The sequence below is a fragment of the Hyperoodon ampullatus genome (assembly GCF_949752795.1).
Source record: "Hyperoodon ampullatus genome assembly, chromosome: 2".
In the NCBI taxonomy this organism is placed as follows: Eukaryota; Metazoa; Chordata; class Mammalia; order Artiodactyla; family Ziphiidae; genus Hyperoodon; species Hyperoodon ampullatus.
The window spans coordinates 158,816,910-158,844,082 of NC_136915.1; the positions used below are offsets into that span (position 1 = coordinate 158,816,910).

The following is a 27,173-nucleotide window of genomic DNA, read 5'->3' on the forward strand; positions in this document are numbered from 1 at the left end:
TCACCAAAAGCTTAAGCCAACTGAACTAGGTAGTATTTAAGTTTCCTTTTACATATTCTTTATTATTACTCAATTGAGGCCTAAAACAGCTTTTAACAAAACGTGTTGCTTTGTCTACAGAATACTCTGATTTGTTCTGTAGAAAATTCAGGCAACTTTATATCATTATTTTAATACTAAACATTATGCCATGTGTTTTTTGGTAATTTGATATTTTTCAGATTTTGCAGTTGCACAAGATAGATTTACTTTATTTCCTAATAAAATTCTGAAGCCATTGGCAGGTATCATTAGAATACTAGGTTAATTTGGAAATGCTTAGAACAACTACTAATGCTCTATAACTTAGAGTTTGTTTAGGTCAGCAGGTTAACCTAAGCCTCTTATGCTTCCTGTTATTTTAAAAAGAGCTAAAATTTTCAATTAATTAAGTTAAAATTACTATAGTATTAAAAATAACCACCAAGTATATATTTCACATTTTTACAGATTAACATGAAAAGTATTATACAGGTTTACCAGTTGAGAAACATTAAAATACTGGATTTGTAGCCAAATCCTTTGTTGCCTTTACCTTAAATTTATTTCTGTTTGAAAGAAATATGCAATTTCAAAGTCTTGAAATTTCTGAAAGACTCCCCCATTAAGGTTAATCTCAGTTGGAGATACAGATTTGAGAGTCTGTAAACTGGACTTAATCAGCTTATCAACAGTAACTGCTAAAGGTGATCTAAAGAACATATGTATAATGAGAAGAGGATTTTGAAAAGGACATTAACACAAAATATAAGTTGCCCAAGATCATTCACATGTCAGCATCATTAAGACATGAGCTCAGTTCTGTCTCATCCAAAAACTTTGTAACCTCTACTATACTGTGCTATTTCTGAAATTAGAAATGTGAAAATTCATTGGAAACTATATAAAGTGTTATAAGCGTATAAACATCTCCACTAAAATAAACTAGCTTAACAAATATCCCTTGAAATACATGTTAATGTAGAGTTACTTGTCAAATATCTAAACTTTATGCACTGGTGAAGCTTCTTTGCCTAAATATAATCTTTATTCAAGGGTTACATAGATTAACTTTTAATTCTTATTAAAATTTTAAAATAATTTTTACACTGGAAACTAAAAAGAAAAGAGAACGCTGACCTTGGTCTTAGATTTTTCAAAGACAAAGCTTGGGAAAAAGTAAAAATGTTCAGCCTTAGGTCAAAAGTTTTATTCAGATACAGAGGCCCACGTCAATTGTGTACTGGCCAGTATTTACTGCAAGAATAACAACTGCATTTCAAGGTTATTTATTCTAACTACTGTAAGTAATAACATCAATTGGTGTACTTGTGAAACGAAGTACAGTTTTTCCTCTGATGTTTAAAACTAACAGATGTAATTAAGTGCCATTGTAAAATTTTTCTAATGTGTAAGATCAACAATTACTACATGGCCAGTATTCAATGTAATATTTTATTTCTATTGTATTAAACTAAAGTCAAGAAAATATCAAGTTAACTTTAAAGGCAAATCTTTACTCCTTAAAGAAAAAATACAAACTGTAGTACTTTTATAATAGAGGATGATATTTTACATAATATAAACAAAATCACTAATATACCTAAATGTTTAGTTTCCTTAAACTACGACAAACCACAGAATGGGTGGAAAATGGGTTTACTTATTGGCAGCACATAAACAACTTGGGAAAATGGGCAGCATGCATTATTTTACCTGTCTGTACACAGGCACTGACACTCGCAAGCTTTAATAGCCACCGCCTCCTCTTCCTTGTCCAAAGTAGCCGCTCCCATAGCCCCCTCTGCCAGCTCCTCGCTGGGACACCCCAGACCCTCTGTAGCCTCCCCCTGGGCCACCTCCATAGCCACCTCGGGAAGCCCCTCTATAGCCTCCCCGGTAGGAGCTGGAGCCTGCCCCATAGCCACTGCCACCGTAGCCTCCACCACCCCCATAGCCTCCACCGCCATAACTTGAACCTCCCCTTCTATATCCACTTCCATTGTCGTATCGTGCCATCTTGGGAGGACGTGGACCATCTCCATACCTAGCAAGAGCACAAAACCACCACTTTAGCAAAGCATCCTTAGTACTTCTCAACTAGTCACAAAATATAAACATTCAGTCACATTCGAAAATTTAATGCATAAAGGGAATGAAGCCAAAGACACAAATACTGAATACATCATAGATAGGTTAAATATTAAAATGAGTTAATATCAGAAAAGCACTTAACACAGTGTGGCACACCCTAAGTACTATGTTCCATTAGTTTAAAGAAGTAGTTAACTCAGTTACAGGCAAAATGGGAAGCCAGAATCCATAAAGCACACAGCACTTCTATACATTAAGATAACAGTTTATAACCAAATGCAGTAAGCAAATCTTGATGGGGAGATTAAAGAATATTTTTGAGTGACTAAAACAAATTTTAATGGTTGTATATTAGATAGTGTTATTGTAACACATTTTGGGGTGTGAACTAGTATTGTTTATGCTATGTTCTCAAAAGATACATGAAGAATACTGATGTAAAATGCAACTTAATCACCAACGATTAAGCAAAAGAAGTGTGTAATATTTATATGAAAGCAAGTGTCACAAAATGCTGACAATCAGTGAAACCTAAGAGACCATATAGGAGTTCACTGTACTGCTGTTCTGCCCTGCAGGCATCAAGTATTTCCAAAGAAAAAGGTGTGGGCAAAGAAACTTTCTGAAGGTGAAAAAAACTGAAGCAGATAAAACATTTTAAGAATTAAGAGAAACTTCATACTCTTTACTTTTAGATATCCATGTTCTTGTATTTCCCTAAGATAAACCCTGATGCTTTTCATTTGAAGAATGAATTTAACACCTCATCATTTTTTCTTTGGAGATGGCAAAGCAGTACTGTGAGAAGAGGACTGTCTGGGGTCTTTCACTTTCCTGTCATGTGACCTATCCTGGGCTCTATATGTACTTTAAAGATCTCTTTCTATCTCTAGCACGCACTGGTGTAACAGATCATTAACACAAAAGTAACACCCTTTTTTCTGAGTGTGCTAACCAGAACTAGACTTCATATTCGGCATTTGTCTAGAGCTGTAACTCAAATAACAAGGCCTCTATTAACTAACTGTGGGAATTTTAGGCCAGTGTAAGATTACTGTACTCTGCTTAGTTCAAAGAGAAGTTACTGTGGTACTCACCGTGTACTGCCAATCATAAGGTTGATACCAGCAGCTGAGGGCCTAGAGATTTGGCGGATTGTGTTTAGCATACGTTCATTAACGGGGTCCAACTGGCTGATGATATCAGGCTGCTTGGTTACTTCAACAACCAGAGCCTCCATGGCTGCCCGGAGAGCAGTGATACAGGCAGCAGCTTCATGAGATATTTGCAGTCTGATCCTAAAATAGAGAAAAATGATTAAAAATGAGAGAGGTGGTACACATAGAAAAAGACTATTATCTTTCAATTTCACACATGGCAAGTGATGGGATAAATTTAACTTCTTTCCAAGTACCAATACTTTCAACTAATGTAATGGCCCCAGAATTAGGCAAACACAGGTAGGAATAATAATCTAAGGTAACTTCTTGAAATTCGCTGCTAGCTATTGGCAGGAGTTGTGAACCATAAAGTCTATCGAGCAAAATACTCTTAACAATACAGATCACTCAGCCTCCAACAAAAGAATGAAATAAGACACTAAGATTGTTAGTTTTGCAAGTATTCAAGAATATGACTGAGCCTACTAACCATTCGTTATATTCTATCAAGTGCTTACTACCCACTCACCACTAGTCTCTAAGTACTATAAAGTATACAGAAAAAAGAGGTACCCAAGCTCCAATCAGACTCTAATTCCTTAGTGTAGTATTCATGGCAGTGGATGCGGCTCCAATGCCTAATGCATCTGCTTCTGCTGGTATAGTCAATTTAAGATTTTACTACCAACTATGAACCATACTCCTAAGATATACAACTCGCCAAGAAAAGACAGTGTTATAAAGCATCTCATTTGTGCCATCAAATTTTGCCATCTTTCACAAATTAAGTTAGATTAGCAGCTGAATCCCATTACATTTTAATTTAAGAATTCAGTTGAGTTCACATATGAAAATCCATACCAGTCATCTACAAGCACAATCTGTCCATCAGATTGGACTTTCTTGGAGGCAAAGAGAAGCAGCTGCAAGGGGGTGACTAAGGTCATGCCTTTAGCAGAGATGGCCCGGGTTCGAATCTGAAGGCAGAGAAAGAGGCAAGAGGAAACAGTTGACATTCCAACTGTCAATCAACTACCATATAATGATAATGAACTATGCTTTGAAAATTAAAACTCATGTTCCCACTGCACATTAATAAGTAAAGATAATTTGGATTTTAAATGTAAACTTTTCTAAAGTAATCTTTTCTTACCTTTTCACCAAAAACAAAGAAGGGAGATGGGTACTTCATGTCTTGGCTGCTAAAAGGACAATTAACAGATGATTTGTGGATAAGCGCATTACGCCCTTCAGTGGTGAGAATCTTTCTCTTTTCCTTATGATAGCACACATTGGGGTACACGCCAAAGGCCAGGAGAGAGATAACAACATCCAGATTATTGTCTGGTCCAGTGTTAGTAAACACTTGTGTCAATAAACACTCTGTTAAAAGGAGATTAAAAAAAAAAATCAGGTATCTGGCTAATCCTCACATTGCATGTATTTACCAGAATTAGATGACAATTAGAAGAATTAACTCATCCTCCACCCTCCTTTTTCAAATAACCTGTCTAATTTCCTCTCTTCTCAGAACTCTTGCACTCAGATTAAGTGCAAGGAGAAATTCTGCTGAGTAGCCACAATAAGAAAATTAAAATGTCTGTATTCTCTTATAGACTCAATAAAATATAAGCTTGGAGTAAGTATTTTTAAAAAATCCCCCAATAACCATCTACTCTCAGAATAAGAGCTAGACTGATATGACCACAGTGTTCCATATGCTCTTTTTAAAAAGCTGTTCCTTCTACAGAAGATGGAATAACAACTTAAGAGGAACCCACGAGAAGGTGGTGGATGTCTTCACCCAAACTATGCTTTAGGCACATGGAAAGTACGATGATAAGAAAGCGGATACACTTTGTTCTAAAAACCTGAATCCTAGTCTTATAAACTTCCTAATTGAGTCTGGACACGTAACTTAAGCTTCTGTGTCAGTTTCCTCATCTTTAAAATGGGGTAGTAATATATGCATCTCAGGACTGTTGTGAAGAGTCTATCACACAAAAATGTTTTTCTCTTTTCCTTTGATTTTGATTAAAAAGCTACGAATTGGGAAATCCCTGGTGGCACAGTGGTTAAGAATCCGCCTGCCTAGGCTTCCCTGGTGGCGCAGTGGTTGAGAATCTGCCTGCCAATGCAGGGGACACAGGTTCGAGCCCTGGTCTGGGAAGATCCCACATGCCGCGGAGCAACTAGGCCCGTGAGCCACAACTACTAGGCCTGCGTATCTGGAGCTTGTGCTCCGCAACAAGAGAGGCCGCGACAGTGAGAGGCCCACGCACTGCGATGAAGAGTGGCCCCCGCCACTCACCGCAACTAGAGAAAGCCCTCACACAGAAACGAAGACCCAACAGAGCCATACATACATACATACATAAATTAAATTAAAAAAAAAAAAAAAAAAAAAGAATCCGCCTGCCAATGCAGGGGATACGGGTTCGATCCTGATCCGGGAAGATCGCACATGCCACGGAGCACCTAAGCCCGTGCGCCACAACTACTGAGCCTCTGCTCTAGAGCCCGCGAGCCACAACTACTGAAGCCCGCACGCCTAGAGCCCGTGCTCCGCAACAAGAGAAGCCACTGCAATGAGAAGCCCATGCACCACAAAGAAGAGTAGCCCCCACTTGCCACAACTAGAGAAAGCCTGCGGGCAGCAACAAAGACGCAAAACAGCTAAAATAAAAAAATTAAAAAAAAAAACTAAAAATTTAGTCAGTTTACAACAGAAGAGAATTACTTTAGTTATCTAGATACTGCCCAACTACCTTCTGTCTCTCAACTAAACAGCTGTTTCTGGTTATGTGTTCCAATTTTCAATGTTTCAGGAAATAACTCTGTCTCTTAATCTAACTGGAGAAAAGTACAATAGTTCAAATTCACACAAGAAATGAACAGCTGGATTACTATTCCTATATCACGTATCAAAGTCCTCTGTAATTGTCCACTAAAACCTTATTTAAAGCCAATTAAAATTTAACACGGTAGAGTTTACTTCACATCTAAAACTGAACAGATGGGCAAATAAATAAATCACCTCACAAACCACTACTTGAGGTATTTCAACAATCTGTTCATTCAAAAGGTGCTAAAAGCTAGACCTGTGTTCTTCACAAGTGGATGGATTTAAAAATTTAAAAATTTAAAAATCCTCCCATCTAGGGCTTCCCTGGTTGAGAGTCCGCCTGCCGATGCAGGGGACACGAGTTCGTGCTCTGGTCCGGGAAGATCCCACATGCCGCGGAGCGGCTGGGCCCGTGAGCCATGGCCACTGAACCTGCGCATCCGGAGCCTGTGCTCCACAACGGGAGAGGCCACAACAGTGAGAGGCCCGCATACTGCAAAAAAAAATCCTCCCATCTAAAAGAGTGGATATGTGTATAACTGATTCACTCTGCTGTACAGCAGAAACTAACACAACATTGTAAATCAACTATACTCCAATAAAAATTAGTAAAAAACAAAAAGTCCTCCCAAAGTAGCACAATTCTCAAAAGGTCTATTAATCATCTCTACTAAATTACAATTTGAACATTATAACCTTTTGCATCCTGTAAAAGACTGAATTAATGTGAAAAACTGATTATCACCAGAGTTCAAAGAACTAAGAAATAGTCAGGAACACAGAAAAAGCAAAGGGTTTAATGTTTGAAGCTAAAATATACTGCACTGTCAATGTGCATGTATTACATTAAGATTACTTCAGATATGTCTTAAGAATGTGAGAATCTTACCTTCTGGAAATCCAGAATTAATCAGAATCTCTTTGAGCTGAACTTTGGCTTCCCAGGTCATTCTAAGTGTAGCCATATTGAGTCTTTTGTGCTCACAAAAACGTATCTCTGCTTCTTCTCCACCCATTCTAAAACAAATAGGTTGTTAAGAGTCATTCCCAAAGCCTAAAGAACTAGATACAGTTCACCCGAATCTTATAACTCTCCTCTTTCAAGCCCATACCTAGCATCATCCCAAGCTTGGAATACTGATAAAAGGGCCACATGATCAGAAAATCTGTTTCCAGCAAAATTTCGATGGATATAACCCAGTCGCTTTCCTTCACTGATGAAAGGCTCCGGAAAGCAGGTGGCAGCAGAGATGGTACAAACAGCATCTCCCACACTGAAACAGACAGGAAAATTCAGTCTAGATCACATTCTTGTTCCAGCAACTTGGGCAGTATTGTCAACTGTGGGTCAGTCTTTATTGGCTATGATATTGCTTTAATAGCACTGAAACTGGCTGAACAAAAAGAATTTTACAGCTGCTCTCCAGAGGTAAAAAGGGAAAAAAATAATGAGTTCTGATATAATGGAAGCATATTTACCATAAACTGACCAAGTATTATATTTTTCCTTTACCGTTCTCCCTCATCTTACAAAATCTCTTAATCTTCAAAACCTTCTAATAACATATACCTGTTTTCCTAATCTTTCTCTTTCAAGGAAAACTACTTAACCTACTTAATAACTGCACTTTTCTTTTGAGAAGTCTGTGCTCTTTCCCCCCAGAAGTTGGGCCCAGGTGTCCATCCATTGGAACTGTTTGTTCTTCTTGTTTCACACTTTTCTCAGTATCTAAAGTATGCCACTTCTCTACTGAAGAACATTTAGTTTTTTCTTCTATTTGAGCCCATCCTGTTTTTATTGGGAGGGGGATAAAATTCTAAAACTGTTTTACCATTTAACTATCAGCAATAAAACAAAGCACTTACTAGAAAATACACCCCATTATCATCATTTTGCCAAAACGAGGCTCAATGGGGAGTTTAGCCAGGATTCGTCCCAGAGGAGTCAACTCATCATTGGTATCTAATGCATCAAGCTCTGTGGGGAGATATTTCTTTGTGAGCAGAAACAGTAATGAACACCCCTTTAACCTAGGCAAAGATGAAACATTTGTTTATAGATTAAGGTTCAGATACTGCACTTAAGTTTTCCTCAACTGTCAAGCCAACTGCCAGCACCATGCTCATAGCCAACAATTCTCTTCACTCAAAAACAGAACAAAACCAAATTCTAGGGCACCTAACATGAAGAAGGTACTAGAATTAGGCCCTGCAGCCTGTAAAGTTGAGTACAGTCCATGAGAAGTCTATAAATACAGTACTAACTGTAATAGCAGCATAAACAGCTATATGCTCTAACAAGTCTGATAGCATCCGTTGATAATTTCTAGAAAGAAATGAAATCTGGAGAATAAAAGTCTGAAGTTCACATAGCAGGTGAGCGCGACATTCAAAATTCAAATTCAGATCCCCCTGGACTCCAACGCCCTTATTTTTTTCCACCATACTACACTGCCTCTGTAAGTGTGATAAGAAAATATAAACAGATGTTCTATGAAATGTACATAAAACACTGTGGGTATCATGAATAATTCACGTTCTGTTCTGATCCTTAACCACTGGTTAAGAGATAACGTGTGCCTTTTCTCCATTTTTTCCCCCAAATAAGACTCACATCATCCCTTTCTTACCTTATGTTGCTCATTTTATATACTAACCACACTAAGTACATTAAGCGACACCGGAAGCCTTGTTATCACAGCCCTGTGGGCTATATCCTCTTCTGGACTCATTGGTTAAGTGTTACTTGCCAGGACAGGACAGATGGTCTAATTAGCATGTGTTCGGCAGGTCTGTATTTGCAGGTACCTCTAAGTGTGTGTTCTGCTTCAATCACAGCGTCCAAAGGCGGAGGTTCAATTGCCTTGGCCAGGAATTGGCCAATTCCTCCCAGACGCAGAAGTTTTATGCTCAAAGCAATTTCATGCAATGGTGTTCGGAACATCTCCGGGGTCATGTGGGTTTCGAGTCTAAGAGAAAATAAGCATAAAATAACCATCTTCTCTTGTGTACACACACGTTTATTTAACAAAAACTTCGCAGAGAGATAATCAGGAATACATAGAGCTGCCCTTCCCTCATCCTTTTACAATTACAAAAGAACGTTTTGTATTTACTACAAAGACTCTCTGGACAAGACCCTCTTAAGTGGTTGAGTAGTGGCTTACGACTTTACCCTTATAGCTTGAAGGCATTTTCAGCTGAGTGAAGGAGGATGAAAAATTATCCCAAATCTCTAATGTTATTACCCCCACCCATGGCTTCTTCAGGTCTGGTTGCTGACAAACATAGGTTAAAAATGGTAGCAAGACCTTCTGTGGGGGATGCAGGCTAATTCTAGTATCTCCCTGCTACCTCTTCCCCCACTTCCTGGTCTGTATAAATTTAGTGCCACTGGAAAGGATCTTACAGATTATCTAACCCTTTAAATTTTCAGTAATAAAAACTATTAATATAAATCAATATTAACAACAATAATAATAGCTAACATTTACTGAGAGTTTACTACGTGCCAAGTATTGTTCTCAGTATTTTCCATTACTGACTCACTTAATTCCGCAAACAAATCCTACGGGATTAGTATTGTATTACCTTCCTTTTTCAACTGAGGAAAGACACAGAAAGGTTAAGTAACTTAATCTCATTTTGTAGAATGGGGAAACAAAGGCCTAAAAGTGTAAATGTTTAAGATTATGTGATACATTAGGCACAAATAGTATTAAAATCCAGGTCTCTACGTTTCCAATTCAGGCTTATTCTATATAAACTATTTATAATGAAGATTCATAGGAACCATTTAGAGGTGAATTCCAACACTGCTGGTAAGACCTAGATCAGCTTTAATCAGGTTTACATAGATGCATATAGCATATCTATTCCTCATCCTACAGAGAAAAGAACAAAAATCCCTTATAGATCTATTCATGCTGTTAACTAATTAGGAGCTGGTTTTACTCTAATATTAGAGTATAGTACTTGTTTATTCAGGTCAAGGGACAAGCCAACCTTTAAAAAGAACTAAGTGTCTTCCAAATGTTGCAGCCAGTCTCCTGCATTAACTTCTGATGCTCAAATAAACCAACATTTGTAATTACTAGGGAGCCATATGTTACCAGTATAAAAGCAAATCAAAGCTTTGACCTTTCTTCAGTGTGCTATATATATCTGGTCACCTAAATTAGTCTGTCCCACAATTCTTCACTGTGGTACACACACAAACACACCTCCTAACTCTACCTTTATTATCAACTGGTTAAAGCTAATGTACACCACACTGATTTCCGGAAACATACAACTAAATACATAACTTAAGCCTATAATTCAGAGAGAAGTATTTTTTATTTTTTAAATTGGGGAGTGAGGTGGGAGGCAAGGAATAACGACTTTATTTGGAAAGCTAGCAAACTGAGAAGATGGTGAGCTCGCACCCCAGAGAAGTATTTTTTAAACCAATTGGTCTCATCCACAAACATTCTCCAAAAGGATCTGTGGTATAAACAGAAACGGACAAGGTATTAACAGACTTGGATTTCAGTCCTGGAGAAGTCAGCTAAGCTTCTTAAGCTTTGGCTTCCTTACCTAAATAATGCCCTCTGTTTCTCAGGCACATAAGGAGGATCATATGACAGAGGTGATGTGCTAATGCGGGGGTAGGGGAGGGTGTCTATAAATACAAAAGTATTGTTATTTTAAAGTTATTTTTCAGAAAAGTTAACCATTCCATAAATATCAGTAATCCCAAAGTGATAAAGATGTGTGGTGTGGAAAATGTATGTTATGCTTTTAAAAGGTTATTAGTAAATAGTAAATCGGTATCAAACATGCCACCATTGATAATTTCTGATTTCATCCTTATCACAATCTCACTATCTAAGCTAAGTTTCCTCCAATTAACTGGAAGCACTTATGTTCTGAGTTAAGTTTATGTCAGGGCAGAGAGGTGTGGGGAGGGGTGTGTGTGTAAAAGGCTAAAAAAAAAAAAAAATCCCCAAAAAACCAACTTCATTCTTTACTCAAGAATTGGTCTTACCTCTCAAAACGAGCTCGGCTACAGAGGTGAAAGCAGAATCCAGGTCGTACACGGCCAGCTCGTCCTTTCCGCTGCTCGAGGTTTGTTTTGGATGCCCAAACTGTAGCATAATTGGTCATATTGTTGTGAGCAGTGAACAGCTTCACTTTTTGCCTAAATAGGAAAGAGCAGTTAATTCTAAAACTCACGTGTACTATCAATACATAACTATTACATTTCCACTAAGTGGCAGACGCTTTCCAGTCATGCCTACTTGCGATGTCTGTCTGTGAACAGCACCGATAAGAATTTGACTCTGCACTCTTTTAGGCTGCCAACCTGCTAGGAGGCAATATAATATACATGTGCCACTTACCAGCTGGATGATCTTGGCCAAGTTACTAATCTTTCTGTGCCTCATTTTCCTCATCTGAAAACGAGTATAATACTATCACCTACCTTGCAGTGTTTTTTATTTATAAACATTATGTGAATTAATGAACATATAGCACTTAAACAGGACCTGGCACGTGCAGGTAAGTGAGTGATAATTATTCAAAGCCAACTCTATTCCGAAGTTCAGTTTAACTTTTAGGCAATCTATGATCTAAAGGCTATGTGCTAAACTGGAACATGTGGCACTTCTGATGACCTCACCAAGTGGTGTTGGCATGGTCCTCTTGAACCCCTAAGCAACCTCAGAATTTGTCAATGTTACACATAGGCAGCTGGCACTAAATGGGATTGGCACAAAGGAGGGGCATGCTATTCACCACTCTCTAAAGTGGGCATTGGCAAATCTTCAATTGCCAGGAAAGGCTTAGGGACTTCACAGAGAAGACATGAGGCACAAACTGGCTAGACAGAACAAAGTTTCAACGTTTCTGTCCTCTCTGTGTATCAATTAGCATGTAATTACTTTACCTATACACAATGCCTCCCTGTGTATTTCCCAGGGTATCTCATACCAAATATGAAGTCTTAATTCTTAAGTAGTGTCCTACAAATAGGACACTGGCCATGAGCTAAATATTGGACATCTTTATACACCAAAGAGCATGCCATTGTATGGCAGTGGTCAATGGAAACACCCAATGGGAAATGAGCAAAACACCAGCAGACAAGAATAAGTGGGAAGCAGTCAGAAGTTAGTGTTAAGCTTCGTCACTTTCTACCATAACTGATATGATGATCAACACCAAGAATCATTAATTACACTATAACTCAGTATATACAGATGCAGCACAGTAATTCTGACAGTAAGAGAACACAAGAGTTTTAAAAATAAGGTGTTTTTGATTCTGTTAACTGATTCTAGACATTACATGGAGTATTCTAAAGGCAATGGGTTCCTTGGGAACTTACTTGCAGGAGTCAATGACATAAACAACATCATTTATGGTAATGCTTGTCTCAGCAATATTTGTGGACAAAATAACCTGTGAAGAAATGGTATTAAGAAAAATTACACTTCAGAAAATATTCTCCTATTATGTACTTAAAAGGAATTGTCTGCTTATGTAACAAATAACAGAATTACAGAAATCTTCAAATAAATCACTCATTCATTGACTGGATAACTGAAAAACCTACTAAGCTCATGAAGAAAGAACCCCTTTTTTCTTCCTCAATTCAGATGGATTACAATTTTTTTGGATAGCTCTTTGAAGGTCTGTAATAGTTGTCTAATATCTACGTTGCTTCCAACCCCGTAACTGTAACGTCTACTACTTACCTTGGTTACTCCACCTGGTACTGGATCAAATACTTTGCGCTGTTCCTCTCGAGGAATCTGAGAATGCAGAGGTAGAATCTGATACCTATGGCTTCCTATAAAAATATGGAAAAGTTAAGGTCTAAAAATAGGAGCCGAGTTTAAAACTTTTCTACATTATGCATGTTTTTAATCAAAAATTGATACAACACTAAATTTTGTTTTCACATATTGGCTAGGGTGCAAGCAAAATAATTCATTTTTCACTCAAATAGTTGAGAATTCAAAGAAGACTCATACCAAAATGTGGATTCATTTCCAAATGCTTCTGCATAGTATAAATCAAATTCCAGCCAGGCAGAAAAACCAACACAGCTCCAGGAACATTGAGGGTCTCGATGTACTTAAGTAGAGCCTCGATGAGTTCAAAAGGAGTTTCTTTCTCATTCAGTTGAGCCATGCTCATCTTTGTTTCTGGACCATATTCATCACCACAGATCAGGTTGCAATTTGCCTGCAAAAAACAGGGAGACATATTTTGGACTGTCTCCATTAGTACAGCTCATGAGTTAAGTCTCCTACATTTGTTCTTAATGTTCACATGACACCTAATATCCTTATTGATTCTAGCTGATTAGTCGTATCTGGCATATAGAAGAAATTTAATTTTCAAAAACCACTGCATGGTGACATACTGAATTTTTCTACTGACCAATACTTCCCATAGGACATGATTAAAATTGAAGCACAAACGCTTAAATTTGACTCTAAAATTTCTAATGGCTCCTTCTACCAAGCTTATTTCTCTTATGACTATAAACTCTTGGTTTTTCAAAAATATTTTCCTTACTGATCAATAAACTGCTCCTATGATCCTCTCTTTGTATCAATTATCATATAATTATATATACACAATATCTTCCTGTGTAATTCCCAGGCTCACTCATACTGGCAGACAGGGTATTTGATCACCTCATCTACATCTGAAATAATGTGGTCTGTATTTTCCAAAAAGCCTGCCTGAGAACCAATGATAAACCAAACCTTCAGTAATGAGAAATGAAGTTGTTAACAATTGATTTTTCCCCCCAAGAAACTTTCTAATTCATCGGATTTGAGGATATAATTCATAATATAATTCATTTATATCCTCAAATCGGATTAAAAATACCCAATCCTAGGTTATGTTTATCATATTCTGCATTGCTGGCTGCCTTGTAGCATTCATTCTGTTCATGTTTCCAGATTCAAGATGCATTTTTAAATATCATTGGTCCAACTCTGAAGCACTACGAAATAAGTGTCACTTTTCTTTCCTGTTTCTTAGGAAATCCCTCATCATCCCCCACTTTAATACTCTCTCCATCTGCTAATGTCATTACCATACAGTCTCTGTAACTTAGGACTGTAGCTGCTGTTGCTTAAACTTTATTGTACATATGGGTCACCCGGAGGTCTTGTTAAAGTGTGAATTCTGATTTAGGAGATCTGGGGTGGGGCACAAGATTCCACCTCTCTACCAGTTTCCCAGGTGCTGTGGCTCATGGAAAACACTCTGAGCAGCAAAGCCTTACAAAATGGGAGTTATTAAATATCTTACTCCTTCCTCTTTTTTTTTAACCTTTATGCCAGAGATGATTTAACTCATGGTATGAAAAGCGCTTTTCACTGAACATGGAATTCTTTGGAGTGAAATGTATCAATTAATTCAAAGACAGACATTACAGTCAATTTTTAGTTTTTTTTGTAATGCTAACTCATTGCATGTTTTTACTAAAATCATTCCCTGCAATAACAATTTTGCCCACAATGAAAATTCTTCATGAAATTCACTTACATCATCATCTTCACCACTATCATCATCCTTATCCTTCTTCTTCTTGTCCTTTGGTGGAGGAATGAAGTGGGTCATCTGAATACAGTCTTCCAAAAAATATTCTGCCAGGACAATCCAGTCAGGTAAGTACTATCAACTTGCAGAATGGAGCAGTCTTTAAAACTCATTTTCTAATTCATAATTCAAAACTACTTCATACCCTTCAATCTGATTCTTCACAACTGCCAAGAAACTTCAGTGTCAATAACCTCCTTTTCCAATCAAACTCAGTGTTTCTATCTCTTGGACCTTGGAGGAGGGTGAGGTATCTCTTATACATGTTCCCACAAAGCCAGTCAGGATGTCCGCTACATACAATATTCAATCAAACATTCATGGAATGCATATTGTGCTCTATGTTGTATACTCCCACAGTGTGGGTGTTATATATGGAAATTACTATCAGTACAATAATATACCATAGTCCATCCTTCCTCTATCAGGATGTACAGATAAAAATAGGTTCCTTTTAAGTTATTATTCTTAAAAAAGGACTTCAATGTGAAGGTTGGAACATCTACTGATCAATTATGCTCCTGAGGTTCTTTGAAGTGTTCAGAAGTGTTTCAGAAGTATCTCATAATCTAAACACTTCCCCTCTATACCCTTAGAGCCCCAAAGTACCATTCTCATCTCATTATATCAAAGGTACATACTATCAACATGACTCATCACTGATGATATTAAACTTGATCAACCTGAGGTAGTGTTTGCCAAGTTAACTCCATCGTTAAGTGACTCATTTCCCCCTTTCCATACTCTACTCTTTGGAAGCAAGTCATTAAGCACAGCACACACTAAAGGAGTTAAGCATCACTTTTCTGAGGTAAGAGAGAGTATCTACATAATTTTTTTCTAGTTCTTCCATATGACAGCTTTATTACCCACTTATTTATTCAACCACCATATAAATTTATGGGTACCTATTTTATGCTTCAGGTTATAATCCAATACTACGTTTTCTACTTTTTTGTTCCAACTATTCCATTTTTGGCCACTCAGAGTTTTCATGTTGACTCCTACGTCCCTTTATCCCCTTCACTGTTTTTTTAAAGCACTTCCTTACTTTCTGTCACTATAAGATGTTTCAGGCTCATCTTGTATATTCCCTGCCTCAGCTTCAGAATCAGTCATTTCTTCAAGGGCATCTGGTTCCCTTAACTGGAGAATGGTATTGGAAACATGATCTGGGTGTTGGGCATGATCCTTGCTACTGGGATGTCATTACTTCTAGGCCCGCTCAGCAGACAGAGCTAGGAAATATATCTATGTATGCTAATCCATGGATCCATACACATGTATATTTAGTTTTGTATCTATCCATTTCTGTCTAAACACGAGTTCTTACTAATGTCTCCAACTGTAATCCAGTACCACAGGGTTCATTCAAGCCTTCCCTCATACTTACCTGTAACCTCCCACTCCAGCAGTAAACCTGGTTCCCACCATCTGTCATCCATTTAATTATTTTTTCAATGCCAGTATGCATGCAAAGCAGTTGCAGGATTATTAACCTGTACCCTCGTGAGATATGAGTGCACTGACTTTTATCTCAGAGCTACCCTCACCTTCTGAATTTCAAGTTAGCATCCTGACATAGCCATTCATCATTTCATATGTACACTGAAAATTTTTTAGCTTATTTTCATGCCTTCAATTAGACTGTGCTGTAATTAATTTTTAAAACCAAGCTACTAAATGACTATTCTAGAAAATGGTGATGACAAAATCTTCTAAATAAACTCTTAACGATCAGAAATACTTGACCTTGAAACACTCATCCTAATCTCATTTCAAAATCTGCCTGCTCTGGTTCTAGGAAAGATTGATCCTCTAGTTAATCTGACCCTGGCTGCTTAAACTTTTAACAGTTATTTCCCATGAACATCTATAGGCATATTAATTAATTTACACTTGGCTATAAAATCTTACAAGTTAACTTTAGCTGTAAGGACAGGAAATTTACTGGATATGCAAACTCCTCAAGTTGTAAATGAAACTCACTACTGCTTGACTAAAACCCCAAGAACGTTATGATGCATTTGATACCCTCATTCGGATTTTATTTTAAATATCCTTTAAACTATTACTCCAATCTCTAGGATTAAGAAAATCCACACATTACAAAAAATGTTCACCCTCCCATCCCACCCCCACGATATTTACCTTGAACTGGGTAAGTCCTCCCATAAACTTCAATGATTGGGCAACTGAAGAAATATTCACAGAACATGCTCGTATCAATAGTAGCAGACATGAGAACAATGCGAACTTCAGGATATGCCTGAACGACATCACGCAACACTACCAAAAGGAAGTCAGTCTATTAAAACACAAACACAAATGGAAAAATAAATGCATTGAAAAGTCCTTGCTCACAACGTACAGCTAAAAGATTTCTTGTGCTAATAAGCCACAAGGTATCAGTGAAATTCAGTTTCTTGGGCGGCTTGTAGAGGTAAGATGAAGGATTACAGTGGGATACGGTAACAGTATTTTTAAGAACAGTTGTAACCTACTCGTTGTGGGAATTAGAAATGAGCGCTACTAGGGTAGGGGAAGGGAAGGGAAGAGAAAAAAAAAAAACATTAACGAGAGGAAATTTTCAGTGAAATTTATATTTTCAGTTGCACAAACTACTAGAGAAAAGGGGAAAGCCATGATGAGCCAAGTATCAGTTTTCCAATCACCTGTAAAGTGAATCTTACAAATGCTGAAAAGGCTATATTTAGTCCATTCAAACAAAATAATGGTCGAGACATTTATTATTTAATAATGTAAAGTTTCCATCAACCCACCAAACAATAACATGAAAGCTAGAACTCTCATAAAACTTTTCTCCAGCTATGGGGTCTTCAAGTCCATCACTCTGCCTCCCCAAATAGAGAAATCCACCATCCTGAATCTTTTATTAGTCCTTTTCATATACCTTTCCTCTGTTCTATATGCATATCTAACTAGACATATATATATATATATATATATATATATATGCATGCATACATATATTTTAAGGTTTACCTATTCTTAACTTTATGAAATCTTTGGGGATTTCCTGTTTCACATCCTATAGCACTCTTAAGACTCACCCACGTGTGAATCACCAGAGTTATTCTTTCTGATGACTATTTAAATATCCCAATGTGTGTATGTACCCATTAATTCACCAGTAGATTTCTGGTAGTAACTACTGCAGGTATCTGGGTTGTTTCTGGGATTTTACTCTTACAAACATTTGCTACTCTGAACATCCTAGTTCATGTCTCCTACGGTACATACGCAAGTTCCTGTGGGTAAGTGTAGGTATGGAACTGCACTCATAGGATGTATAAATGTTGAACTTTTGCAGATAATGCTCAACTATTTTCCTAAGGTATTCCGCCAGTTCATAAACCACTATGAGCAATGGATAAGAGATCCTGCTGATATTTATATTCTCCAATACTTGGCATCATCACTTAAAATTTTATTAATCAAATGGATATAAAGTAGATGTACTTTATTATGGTCTTGGTGTGCACTTTCCTATTCACCAATGAGACTGAACACCCCATCATATGTACTAGCCAAATAATCATTCCTCTTTTGTAAAATGCCTATTTCCTTGTTTTTCTACTGAGTCATCTGTACTTTGCTTACTGATTTGTAGGTGTTTATATTTTCTGTATTAATCCTTTGTTGGCTATATTGGAATCTTCTAGCTTGTGGTTTTCCTTAAAGTATCTTTTGAATGAATACACGATCTTAATCTTAATATAGATGAATACCTCAGTCTTTTGTTTCATGGTTAATGCATTTCATGTTCTAAGAAATTCTTCCAGAAGGTCTAGAACTATGTTGCCCAAAAAAGTTGTGGCTATTGAGCATATAAAATGTGCCTGGTCTAAACTGAGATGTGTTCTAAGTGTAAAATACACAGACAGATTTTGAAGACTTAATATGAAAAAAACCCGCAAAAAAAAGTCAATATATTTTTTATATTGACTACATGATGAAAATATTTTAGATATACTGAGTTAATTTTACCTGTTTCTTTTCACCTTTTAAAATATGATGCTAGAAAATTAAAAACTGCATGTGTAGGCCACATTATATTTCTACTGGATAGTGCTGTCTAGATGTCTACTTATATATTCTACTCAAGAGTTTTAAAACTGCTTTGGCATTTAAGTCCTTATCTATCTGGAGCTGATTTCTGCATCTGGTTGTAAGGTAAGGATCCAAGTTCAAGTATTTCCTTATGGATGACCTACTGTTTCCAGCTCCATTTACTTAACAGTCCATTCCCTTTCCACTGATCTGACATGCCATCTATCACTTACTCTATTATACCAAAGCTGCATGCAACACACTATCTGTTTCTACACTCTGTATTATTGTTGGTCAAACTGTCATCTCATCTACTATACTGTCTAATTATTATAGGTTCAAATTAAGTCCTGAGATCTGTAAAGCAAGACCCTTCATTCTGCTCTTCTACAGGAGTCCTTGTTATTTTGGGCCATAAATCTTCCCTATAGGTATTTATAATCAGCCTATTAACAAAACCTACTGGGAATGGATTAGAATTGCATTCAGATGTGGATCAACTTCAGGCAAACTGACATCTATATTATATTAGCCGTGAACATAATCTGGTCTTTTCTAGTGTTTTGTAATGAAGTTTTGTTTTTCCTGTATAGGTTCTACGTGTCTTTTTGTTGGACTTAGTCTTAGGTGTTTGACATTCTGACTAGTGCAATGGTATCTTTAGTTGTTTTCTAGCTGTTTGTAATGTACACAATGCAACAGACTTTTGTATATTAACTTTTTTTCCCAGCCATACTGCTAAATGTTTCTCTTTTTTTTGGCCGTGTGGCATATGGGATCCTTATTCCCCGACCAGGGATTGAACCCATGCCCCCTGCAGTGGAAGTGCAGAGTCCCAACCACTGGATGCCAGGGAAGTCCCCTATTCTTTCTAATAATTGGTCTTTTAAGTTCTCTTGGGTTTTCCTCATAAAGTGACATTTAGATAAGGTTCATCTGAAAGAAACATGTGTTTCTGCAAAGGTGTTTTTCCATTTTTACTGTGAATAATACATTAATATAGACCTGACAATCTTTCAAGAAAAGTTGACCAAAGCCACTTATTTTCGGGGAAAATAGTAATGATGATCCATGATGTTTCTAGTGTGACCTGGAATAATTTAAACTCTAAGAACATTGGTATGTTACCATGCTAGTAAAGAAAATACTGAAACATTTATTTTGATTAAGTTAATTGGGGGGGGGACGACATTAGTTTTCAAAAAGACAAAAGCAGCAAAAATTTTATCCTGCGGAATAGATTTGATTTAAAAAGATCACCTGAAAGACCATGCAAACTTTCTTACTTGCTTTAGCTCAACCATAAAGATCAAAATTTTGCTAAAACCAAGTATGATGAACAACAATGGCTATGGAATTATTTTCTAAAGAGGAGGAGCTCCAATGAATGTTTTAAGTAACAGTAGCTTGGAAACAGTTTGAATGACATACTGTCCACCCACTAATACCTTTGTGTGGATATGTAAAACAGTGCCATAAAAACAAGTCACTGATTTATGGTATCAATCTTTGAATTATACAATTGTATAATAAGTTAATTCTATACAAGTTTTGCCAAGGACCAAAAGAGGATAGGGTGTGAAAAAAATTCTAGTTTTTTCTTAATTCTGGCATGATTATCATTAATGTTGGGAAAGACTAAAGCTGCAAACATCCGAAAACACACCATTAACCATATTAAATTTAAAATTGTGGAAATTCCCTGGCTGTCCAGTGGTTAGGACTTGGCGCTTTCACTGCCATGGGCCCGGGTTTGATCCTTGGTCAGGGAACTAAGATCCCGTAAGCCAGGCGGCGGGGGGAAAACAATGTAAAGTTTATCACAGATAAATTTTCAATTCAAAGAAAAACTATTAAAATTCCATCAGCTATTCAGTGATAAATCATTAGTTCAGTTGCTGAATTATGCTAACTTAATGATCACTGCAATAATACTTACTTTACAATAAGGTCTTTACTTTTAGAACTCTGTGCTTTAACAAAGGGAAAAAAAAGGGTTTAATGGCTTTGCTAAAAAGGGTGTCCAATATCTTAGTGACTGAAGTTCATAACTTTGATAGAAGTTGTAAGCTATGGGAAAATGGAAATAAAAGAAAGACATTCTACTTCATTTCTCTTTATTCAGAATTTTAGCACTGGTACCTTACCATCACTCTCAAGTTACTTACATTTATGTCTCTTTCATGTATTTCATCTACAATTACATGACTGATTCCTCGAATGCCTGCTTCTAATTTTCTTAGGAGTACACCTTGGAAAGAAAATCAGAGTGAACACTGGAGATGAGTTTCTATGTTAAAGTAGGGAGGTAAGGAAAAGTGCAAAGAAACCAATTTCTAGACAATCAACTATGCTTCAACTACTATAACCCCAGCGCTTTAGGAAAGATATAATCATTGGTATATTTAAATTATTAAAGAAGTGATCATGTAGTCTGTAAGACATTTGTCTAATGAAAACATATTTAACAGTTCCAGCAACCTAAGCTGATTTCATTTGCTCTGCACTACAATAGCCAGCAGGTACATAACACCCTCCATGAAGAAAAAAACTGCCAAAAGTTCTATTTAAATAAGAATTCTGAAACTGGGTTCTTGATTTATTATTTCCAGTCATTCTGTGCTATTATCAAGTTTTCTTCACAAACACAATGTAAACCCCAAGTGAAAGGCCAAAATAAAACAGATTACTGACCCACAGTACAAAACATTATACTGGCATGAGGGCGGGGAAGTATAGACTCAAATCGAACACTATAGCCACAACTTTTTCCAGGCTCTTCTCCTCTCTCATATGCAACTCGCTCTGCCACAGAAACTGCACTGATTCTCCTGGGCTGAGACAAGACAAAAAAAAAAAGTGATTTAAAAGATACAAAAATTAGTTACACTTGTTTATTAGGGTTATTAAATCAACGTAGTAAATCTGACCCACTGCCAGCTCAGTAATCAACAGAAACAATAATAGTAGTGAGAACATTTAGGAAGCTCCAAAGTTTATTAAAAAAACAAAAAAAATTACCACTTAATTCTATTGTAAACAGTTAAAAATGCTGTTTTTCATTCTGTATATAAAGTGATTCCAAGGTTTTTATAGAAAATAAAATTTCTTCACCATTGGCCCTAACTCTTAAATGGCATCAAGTGATTTTCCAGTAGGGAAGCAGACAGATCACACATGGAGAGCTTGTTCTTATAACTTCCTACCACAGTGCAGGCACATGTTTATAAAGAACTATTTAACTGAGATGTATGGGTTATTAGGAAGGTGAACAACCTCCTTTGCCATATCTACGATTCATTCACTTATTAACTCATAAAGTAAGTAGTCATAGCTTATCTGTATTGATATCAGGTGCCACAAAAGGTGCTAGAGATAAAAAAAACAAAAAACAAAAAAACACCTCAATGAAATCACTCCTGGTTTTGATGAGCTTATGTAGCTGGGAAAACTGAGTGTATATTACCTTCTCCACCAATATACATGCTGTTAGCAATAAATATGCTGAACCCTAAGGACAATTATGGGTTAAAATTTTAAGTGTTGGACCTTAACTTTTATGAAAACTTCCAAAGTGTCCCCTGTCTTCTAAGTACACAAAACAGCATTTACTTGGTGGATACCATGGCTATTATGATATCCTGAATGTATAGCTATGGAGGTACATGCAGATTTAGACTATATGCTTCCAGGTTGCCTTGTATTTGACTTTGTCAAAAAGTTCCTGATGATAGATTGTATTTTAGTTCCTAGACTGAGAAAGTTTTTTCCGAGTTCCACATTTAGTTAAGTACCTATGTGATTATACCCCAGGTTATATGACATGACCATTTAGGAAATCAGAGGCTAATACAATCTTAATTTAAAACAAAAACCAACCAAACCAAAAAAAAACCCCAAACCAAAAAACCAGTAGCTTCACTAGAGCTATCAACATCCTTTGAATTAATATAAAACACAATATATTAATTTCTATATCCCAACACAGGAGTCCCTTACGGTATGGTATATGGCTAGTAACACATACAGGTGAAGTGTACAATCACCTAGTTCATATTTATCCTGTCCAGCAAGGTAAGGGATTAAAAGATGCCATCTTGAACATACTATACATTTTCCTGAGCTTATATTCTTTCTGGTTTATGTGCCTTGTTTCGCTGAACAATGCTAGCTTTTAATGACCATTGCTGACCAGTTCTCTGCACCTCACTAACTCTGAATAAAAGTATTACATGAAGGACTGAGTTATGCATTTGTCCATAAAGAGAAGCATTCTGCTATATACTTATGTCAGGGAATGTGAAGATGATATTCCACTAAAGGTATAAAATACGAAGTTTTTTGGGCATTTTCAAGAAGTTCTTTGCATTCTACAAAGAACAGGTAAATGCTCAACACTATTATGGCTCTTCTCTCCTTTTGTCTTTCCTACAGTTTTCAACATTTCTACTAAATAGCTGGCTTCTAGAAAAACTTCAACTCAATTAGGATATTTGACTCTTCTGAGGTGTATTTCTATGCTACTGGATACTCAAGGATTGCTTTTACCAGCTTGAGGCTACTTTCAGGTCAATCACCTTTGTAGTTTCCAGCCTTTTAAAGTGAATATGGGTACAGCCCTCACCTCCCAAGCCATCCACGACATAGGCTGTTACAAATTAACACAAGAAGTGCTAAAACCACCATCTTCAGAAGCCCTACTGGCCAAATTTCCTTGAGTAAAAGCAGAAAACATCAATATCAAGATGACTATTCAAACAGCAAAGAAACAAATGACCCTACAATCTCCTTTCCATGTTTTGTATGCTTCTCTAACTTATCGCCTTCCAATTTCAATAGCCCTGACTTCAAAATAAACACTTAAAATACATATTAAAAAGAGAAGTGCTTCTCTTATTCATAGCTGATCCAATTGGAAATCAGTATGATTCTTCCTGAGGGGAGTGTGGCAAAATGCGTAAAACTTAAAATATGCATACCCTTTGACCCAACAATTCCATGTCTAGGAATTTATTCCAATGAAATAATCCAATTAGAGTATAAAATGTATGTACAACTATATTCATCCCAGCATACATAAATACCAAAATATTAGAAACAATCTTAAAGTATCTCCATCATTTAAGAATAAAATAAACGTATATGCATAAAATGGAAAATTATGAAGTCATTAGAAAATTATTCCGTTGCTTTAATAGCAGGTGAGCTGTTACATAAAGGGGACAGGTTAGGATGGTGTACATACAGTATATGTACATGAAGTCTGAAAGGATAAAGGCCAAAAGTAAAAATGATTACTTCTGGATGGTGGCATTCTGTGTGGGCTTTGGTTTCTTTTAAAATTTACTTTATTTTCTAATTTTTTCCCCAATGGGTATATAATACTTTTAGAGTCAGAAAAAAGCAACTAAAGATAAAATCTTATTCTCAGTATAATTCTTAGCTCATTATAAATATCCACAGGATAGGCATTTTGTGTGGGAGAACAATGCTTAATGTAAAAGACTATTAATGTTTAAACACTTCTCAGACTGCATGCTACCTGATAACCTATAAATGGGTTGCTCTATTTATCCCCTGAATAATTTCTCTCTTTTCCCTTGGATATTCAATAACTGTTTTACATACTGCCCTACAATGAATAAATACAAAGCAAGGTTCACCTTCTTTCTACAACTGCAGAACTACCTTTCCACATATGGTTTAACTTATCCTCTCTTAAATATTCTATAGCATATAGAAATATTCTATATTCTATAAATAAATATAAAGATTCAAGACTATAGAGACCCCCAGAACAATCATAATTAACATCTGTGTAACAATAGTAAAAACCATGACTGCATGTACTATTTTATTTGTGCTTCAGAATATAAGTGAGATTTTTCTTCCATAGATAAAAACACAAGTTCACAGGTAAAGGTATTTTGCCTAAATTCATATACATGACTTTAGATGTAATACAAATTTTCTTTACTCCCAACTAAGCCTTTTCCCAATTATTCTGCCTCTTGTTATAATTTTATGTTGTATTTAGATTAAATAACAGAATAACCCATTTAAGTGAGACTAGTTAAAAAGTAGTGGTGATGAAAGCAAGGGATAATGTTAAGTCATTCCAACAGAATACTTCAAATTATCCTCCAGCATATGAGCTTTTCTTTACATTTTCACTGCATATTTATCTGCTCTCATTTGCTCTGTACAATCTTATTACTCTTGCCTGGAGACCAGCCATAGTAGTAGTTAGTTCTAAGGGATTACCTCTTCTTCACAATTCTATGTTCACTTTAATTAATTAAAACAGCTAATATTACCGGTAAAACTTTCCATACCACAAGCAGCTAAAGACCTGTCTCAAAGTGTTCTTTTGCAGTATTCAAAATCTGCATCCTTTATACCCCTCTTGACATTTATCCAGAACTGTAATTTCTCTTCTTAGCGATCTATAACTGAAAGAGTACCGCTTTCAGAACTTTGCACCCCTATTTCTCATCTGGGTATTTAAATACATGGTAATAGAACTAGGCTGCAATAAAATACAAGATTTTTAAGGCATCAGATATCACAAAACATACCAGACTCCACTTTCTCTATTTTCTAAGTTCTGAGTTTATTTTACATGACAGACAGCTGTATCCTGAAATGATGGTACCTTGGGGTACATGCAGGATTGCCAAAATATTCAGATGTTAATTTAACATACTTGATTTGCATCCTAGCAATTTTAATTCACCTCTCTCAACATCTTTAAGGTCAGAAAATAACTATTTCCTATTTTCAATTGTTGCACACTCACACCCTAAGTTTTAAGTGGCTTGAGTATGAATAGCCTGAAGGCACAAAAAGGATACAGTGAGTTTGGTACAGAATTTACACTAAAGCTGGTGGTAAGGTTACGAGTTAAGGTTTGAGCTACTCATTCTATTTTATTCTAGTTCACAATAACTCTCAACTTGTGCTCCATGACTTGAAATAACACATTTAACCAAGCACATAAAAAACTTAGGTAATGACTTCATGTGGTTTCTTATATATGACTGCAAGTGGAGGAAAAAGGAAAAATGAGGGCTTCCCTGGTGGTGCAGTGGTTAAGAATCTGCCTGCCAATGCAGGAGACATGGGTTCGAGCTCTGGTCCCACATGCTGCGGAGCAACTAAGCCTGTGTGCCACAACTACTGAGCCTGTACTCTAGAGCCCGCAAGCCACGACTGACTCCGTGTGCCACAACTAGTGAAGCCCACGCACCTAGAGCCCACGCTCCACAATAAGAAAAGACACCACAATAAGAAGACCGCACATTGCAATGAAGAGTAGCCCCCGCTCGCCGCAACTAGAGAAAGCCCACACGCAGCAACAAAGACCCAACGCAGCCATAAATGAATGAATGAATCGAAAGATGATATAACAGTGATATACAAAAATTATTAACACTGTCTCAGACTGCCTTAACAGAAGTACTATATAATACCACAATTATTAAGAACTGTATTCTAGGGCTCCCCTGGTGGTGCAGTGGTTGAGAGTCCGCCTGCCGATGCAGGGGACACGGGTTCGAGCCCTGGTCTGGGAAGATCCCACATGCCGCAGAGCAACTGGGCCCATGAGCCACAATTACTGAGCCTGCGCTCCGCAACAAGAGAGGCCGCGACAGTGAGAGGCCCGCGCACTGCGATGAAGAGTGGCCCCCGCTTGCCGCAACTAGAGAAAGCCCTTGCACAGAAACGAAGACCCAACACAGTCAAAAATAAATAAATAAATACATAAATAAATAAATTAAAAAAAAAAAAAAAAGAACTGTATTCTACAATGACCAATCAGTATGTTCAGGCCTACCTTCTCAGGTAGGATGCTGATGCTTCGAATGTGCTTAACAACCATAGACTCTGTCTTCATGGCTGAACTATAGTTGTTTATAAAACAAAGGAGATATACTAGGACACTATACAAACTTTTGAAGACTTATAGGTACGAGAAATCAGAGACTGATTCGGGGACAAGCACTAGGACAAAAACATGGAAGCCACAGAATGTCGATTTCATATGACAGGTCAGTCATTTGTCCAAAATCAGAAGACACAGGCTACATCTCCACACAACTGGAAAATTTCAAGCAGAAGTTAGGTGACCATCTATAATAAACATTCCACCCTGAGTAGAAAGATGGAATAATTCTCTGAAGTATCTTTCAATTTCATGAATCTATCACTTTATGAAGCAATATAAATAAAGAACTAGTGGATAAGTGAAAGCTGTTTTATACACAAAAGAAGTAGAATAACATTTGATCCACACTTCCACACTGTAGCTTCACTGCTCTTACGTTTGTTACAGCCTACATATAGAAATCTGTTCATTTTACAGATGA

At 36.8% G+C, this 27,173-nt stretch overlaps 1 protein-coding gene across 1 annotated transcript in view; it reads right to left on the reverse strand.

The window, feature by feature from the left end:
- Positions 1-1,661: 1,661 nt before the first annotated feature.
- Positions 1,662-27,173, reverse strand: part of DHX9 (DExH-box helicase 9) — a gene marked incomplete at its 5' end in the record, with an annotated part of 51,367 nt that continues 25,855 nt past the window's right edge. Inside the window, 16 exons of the mRNA XM_079696839.1 lie at positions 1,662-2,065; positions 3,210-3,410; positions 4,134-4,249; positions 4,426-4,655; positions 7,007-7,134; positions 7,230-7,391; positions 7,984-8,095; positions 8,926-9,086; positions 11,147-11,299; positions 12,491-12,564; positions 12,861-12,955; positions 13,140-13,353; positions 14,677-14,777; positions 16,882-17,038; positions 20,973-21,055; positions 21,499-21,640. Of these exons, the coding sequence (XP_079552965.1) occupies positions 1,768-2,065; positions 3,210-3,410; positions 4,134-4,249; positions 4,426-4,655; positions 7,007-7,134; positions 7,230-7,391; positions 7,984-8,095; positions 8,926-9,086; positions 11,147-11,299; positions 12,491-12,564; positions 12,861-12,955; positions 13,140-13,353; positions 14,677-14,777; positions 16,882-17,038; positions 20,973-21,055; positions 21,499-21,640 (2,427 nt within the window). The 3' untranslated portion in view covers positions 1,662-1,767. The remainder of the gene's footprint in view (positions 2,066-3,209; positions 3,411-4,133; positions 4,250-4,425; positions 4,656-7,006; positions 7,135-7,229; positions 7,392-7,983; positions 8,096-8,925; positions 9,087-11,146; positions 11,300-12,490; positions 12,565-12,860; positions 12,956-13,139; positions 13,354-14,676; positions 14,778-16,881; positions 17,039-20,972; positions 21,056-21,498; positions 21,641-27,173) is intronic.